General features: G+C 48.3%; 1 protein-coding gene across 1 annotated transcript; it reads right to left on the reverse strand.

Annotated features, from left to right (window-relative positions):
• Positions 1–303: 303 nt before the first annotated feature.
• Positions 304–3419, reverse strand: atf4b (activating transcription factor 4b). The gene is made up of 3 exons (XM_080524800.1): positions 3280–3419; positions 2023–2454; positions 304–1695 (listed from the first exon to the last, which is right to left on the reverse strand). Exons 2-3 carry the CDS (start codon positions 2342–2344, stop codon positions 710–712), a joined length of 1308 nt encoding a protein of 435 aa, XP_080380926.1. The 5' UTR covers positions 2345–2454; positions 3280–3419; the 3' UTR covers positions 304–709.
• Positions 3420–4811: the final 1392 nt, after the last annotated feature.

Below are 4811 nucleotides of genomic sequence, written 5' to 3' on the forward strand. Positions count from 1 at the left end.
CAAAACAGAGATGCAAGTGTCAGTTAAAAACAGTTAAGAGCACCATGTCTACGAAACACTAATTGTAATGTTAGTGTCATTTAAAAAAAGAAGAAAACTCGAAGACTGGTCCATTTAAAGTTCAACTGTATTCATTTGCGTAGTCAATGTTATGACTACTTGTATGGACGTCTGATACAATCGACAGGCCTTAATGAGATGCATGTTTATCATCATCATTTATCATCAATAATTAGACAAATCAAATGTTTGACTTTTTAATGTTTAATGAAAAGGAATACATTCAGATACAGTTTAGACTACACTTCACCAGTAGAAACATAAATAGGGTCTAAAGACTACAATCTTAAACAGGATATACGCCTCTATTTAGGTTTGAAAACTGACAAGGACCACAAAAGAATACAGAAAGTTAAATACAAGTTCATATACTGTTTTACTGTGCAGGAATACTTTGAAGGTTTAACATACAAGAGACCAGGGGAATCAATCCATAAACTCAAGCTACAAGACGACCAATAGCATTTTAATCTCTTTAAAAGGGAGACGGGCAAGGAGGTCAAACGTTCATATATAACTTGGGTTTGGGTGTCTTGTCTCTAGACATTTCTAGACATTTTCACATGGGATCTTCAAAATGGGATACTTTCATGGATACACTTGACCTGACACGTTTCTATCCGTCGGCAGCAGAGACCATTGAAGGTCACTAGACGCCCACCGAGCTCTTCCTGCTCTTGGCCTGCCGCACCTCCTCCATCAGGTCCTTCAGATACTGGATCTCCTTGGCGATGGAGTCTGCCTTCTCCGCCAGCACGTGGTTCCTTTCCTCCAGCTCTGCGCACTCCTCGGCCAGGGCGTCCTGCTCCACCCTCTTCTTCTGCCGGTAACGGGTGGCCGCCGTCTTGTTCTGCTCCATCTTCTTCAGCTTCTTCTCTTTCGGCGGCGGGGCTCCTCCGCCTGGGGAGGATCTCATTTTCCCACCGGCGGTGGGTGAGTCGCGGCTGGGCTTACTCGACTTGGGGTTAGGGTAGGGTCTGCTCCTGGGGGCCCTAGATGATTCTGTGGAGGGGGAGGTACTGTAGAGCAGAGGGGGAGAGAAGGAAGTGGAGTTGATGCCACTGTCGCTATCAGAGTGGATGTTTGGGACGGTTGGTATGGTTACGGTGGTGGCGACCGCGACCTCCTCTTTAGGGGACAGGAGGAGGACGATGCGGGTCGGGGAGAGGGAGAGGACGACTCTGGGGACCTGGGCCACCTCGGCGGGGACCAGGGGTTTGTACTCGCACTCTGAGACATCTACCTCGCTGCCCAGGTCGAGGGTGAAGGTGGGGTAGAGAGGGGGGAGAATTGAGGGGGAGGGGGCCGGGGAGACTGGCTCAGATTTGATCTCCAGCTCCTCCTGGGGCTCTGGGACAAACAGGGGAAGGGATGGGTTTTCCTGTGCTTGGTCATCGGGGAGTGTGGGAAGGAGGGACTCCGTGGGAGGGGCCGGCAGTAACATTAAATCACCAGGAGTAGGGAGAGTGGAGAGGGGGAGGGAGTCCAACTCCATGTGACACTCGAGGGAGGCGATGAGATCTTCAGGGGAGCTGGGGGATTCGTCTGGGCTGCAGGAACCGATGAGGGAGTCCAGGTCAAGCTCACTCAGGTCGACCCTCTCGGCCATCCAGTCCATGCCAGAAAAGGCATCCTCTGTGGGGGTGGCAAAAGAGGTTACCGTAATCAAACAGTTCACCTGAATGACAACGAACGCAGATATGACACAATATTCACACTTGATTTTGGATTTGTTGGTGTCAGTGGATATGTGCCTCTCTTTGTGTTTCAAATATTAAAGGACAGAGCAATCTACTGTCAGCTACCACTGAAAAATGCAAAAGGAGGTCATGGAAATACTAAGTAGCACAGTAATTGCTTAGGGACTACTGAGCACTGTGGACCAGTTAATGCACAGTGTGTGTGCGTGTGTGTGTGTGTGTGTGTGTGTGAGAGAGAGAGACTGGGGAGTGTGTTCCTCACCTTTGCCATCGTCTGCACCAATGTGGGAGTGGCCCAGCCCGTCGACAGATAGCCAAGGTAGGGACAGCAAGTCCTCTGCCTCGGCCTTGTCGCCCTGGAAGAGCAAGGAAGGCGGAGAGGGAGGAGGGGAAAGGTGGGGGAGTGGAGAAGAGGAAGAAGATGACGATGAGAGGGGCGAAGCCCCCCCCTCTATGGAGGCTATTTCTTCTTCATCTGGGTGGAGTAGTGACCCCATGACGTCAGCCATGGGAGAGGAAGGCCCCCAGAGTAGGGCCTCCATGTCTTCCAGGCCAAACTGTGAGCTCATCATCATCATGGTCATGGTGTTTGACTTTGGTCACAAGGGTTTCTGATAGTAGAGTTGGGAACCAAGTGTCGAACGGTTCTTTTATGCTGTCGACTACAGCAGTGGTGTGGGTTGCCACAAAGGACCTGGAGGTAAAACGGGAGAGGAAAATAAATAGGTGACCTCTTCATAAATTCATTGTCTGATTGTTATACAATACAGGTTTTTGTCGATTTTATTATTCTTGCTTGAATTGAATTAAGTATCTGACATACAGGGGAGGGATACCTTTGATATGGATTAACTAACTTGACAGTCAGTACTTCTGTGTTTTAAGACAATCTGTGATGTTTTGGAGCTCAACACCGCCCCCATTGCAAAATGCATCTCTATTACTGGCGATGACCTGGTCCTATACTAAACCCCGCCTTTGTCTTGTGACTCCTGCTGGCGTCACGGCAGGTTAGTTTCCACAGCAACCATGATTCTCTCAGTGTCTAGCGAATGAGCTACTGCTTCCCCTTCCCTTCCCCCAACACAACACGCACATTTTTGTTCTCACTACCGCCCTAAACACTAGTTTCGCCGCCATTTTGTCAAGACAATCACCATTTTAGAATAGCCACGTTGCCATTCGATGTAACTTGCCAGATATCTGAGATGTTTTGACAAATTGAATAACCAGACAGCAGTGATTACAATGTAACATCTTAGGAAGGGAAGTCTGTGCGCGCAACATAGTAACGATTTCACATGCGTAGGCTACGTCACGGAATTCCATTCCATTAATCAATCAGACTGTCGTTGGCTCCAAATAGATACTCCTAAATGATTTAAATAACATTTGGGTAATTCATTTTTAATGTAATAGCTAGCAAACATAGTAGCTACATATTCTGACGTTTATGGCGCGTGGCTAAAGTCGCAGGCTAGCCAGTAGCTAGCTAACAAAAAAAATATGTTATACTTACGTCATTTTGCCAAATATAATGTTATCCAGTGCACTAAGTTGATGCACTGTTAGAGTTGCCGCTGCTAGATTGCCGCTGCGTTAAACTGCCATTTCGCCCAAAGAGAGCTGTCACTTGAAATTCGTCGTAGTTAGGTGGCGTCGTTAGGGGGAAATGGCGCTGTCAAGGGCGCGGCGCAACTATACATGTCAGGAAGGACCTACAATATCCTTCCGCTGTGTAGTATTTGTATATCACTCCGCACTGCCTAGAATGCGGATTAGTCTATGCCTGAGGTCATGCCAAACCTCTAAACAGTGTTCAAGACCGTGATTCTTTTCAGTAAATGATGATGAAAGTCAATCAATCAATTTGTTTGTCTGCCTGGCCATTATTTCGCCATTTCTATTCTATTCTATTAGACCATGCTGATACACATGATCTATCAGGATTCACTGTGATTTCCTAAAGACATGATGACAATAAAAAGTGTATTGTAAAAGTTTATTAAAACCTTCAACTCTAATAATTTACAATATAACTGACAATGTATTCACAACTGGTCACACAGCGCATATACATACTGTATTTACCAGTTTTACCATTACATTCTTATAAGATGTAAATATAATGTTCCCACCCAAAACATTTACTGTCCTACTCATACACACTGGCAGGATAACCACATGCATGCATGCACACCTGACACACACACACAGACACACATACAGTGCGCGCACACACATATACAGTGCGCACACACACACACACACACACACACCACACACATACAGTGCAAGAAAATATCTTCCAGACATGGTCCAGTTCATCGAGTTCCTGCTGCAGCTCCTGGGCCACACTGCGGACTCTGTTGGCAAACTTAGTCTCTATGTTCTTTTTCAACCAGTTCTTTTCTGTAAAAAATAAGTCTAGTTCCCTCGTCAACGCCTGCAGATGTCTCTCAGAAGACGTGCCTGTACAGGTATATGGGGTCTTTCCCTTAACAACGTATCCACTGCTGCGATGCACACTCTGTGCCACATTGGCCATTCTCAGGGCTTCAGGGTCGGCACCGCCTCTCTGGAGCCTGGAGACGTCGTGGCGCCTCAGCTCGTCCATCCCAGAGCGGATGAAGAACAGACAGCGTTCCACGTCCACGATGTCCACCTGGTAGGCTTGCACCACCTTGTCCACCCTCTGGCGGTCCACAACGTTGGACTTCTTGCTGGCCATGGCGGCTGTGGCGCCCATCCACCAGCGGATGCCACCATGCCTGCCCCTACTGCTGTGGCGATCAGGGAGGCGCCCATGGTGATGGGTGCCAGGGTGATGCCCACCACCGCTGCCACCCCTCCCACGGTGTCTGTGGTGCCCCCGGCGATGCCCATGGTTTTCTTTTCTTTTTTTTGTGCCTTGTCCAGAATGTCGGCGATGCTGGTGAACTCAGAGATGCGGCTTCGCAGAGAGTCGCTGCGTGTGATCAGCAGGATGTTGAAGAGACAGAGGCCCTTCTTCACATGGAGGGCCCTCTGGTTGAAGTCCCTGCAACGAAT

This window comes from Nansenia antarctica, assembly GCF_963989245.1.
Source record: "Nansenia antarctica genome assembly, chromosome: 2".
NCBI classification, from domain to species: domain Eukaryota; kingdom Metazoa; phylum Chordata; class Actinopteri; order Argentiniformes; family Microstomatidae; genus Nansenia; species Nansenia antarctica.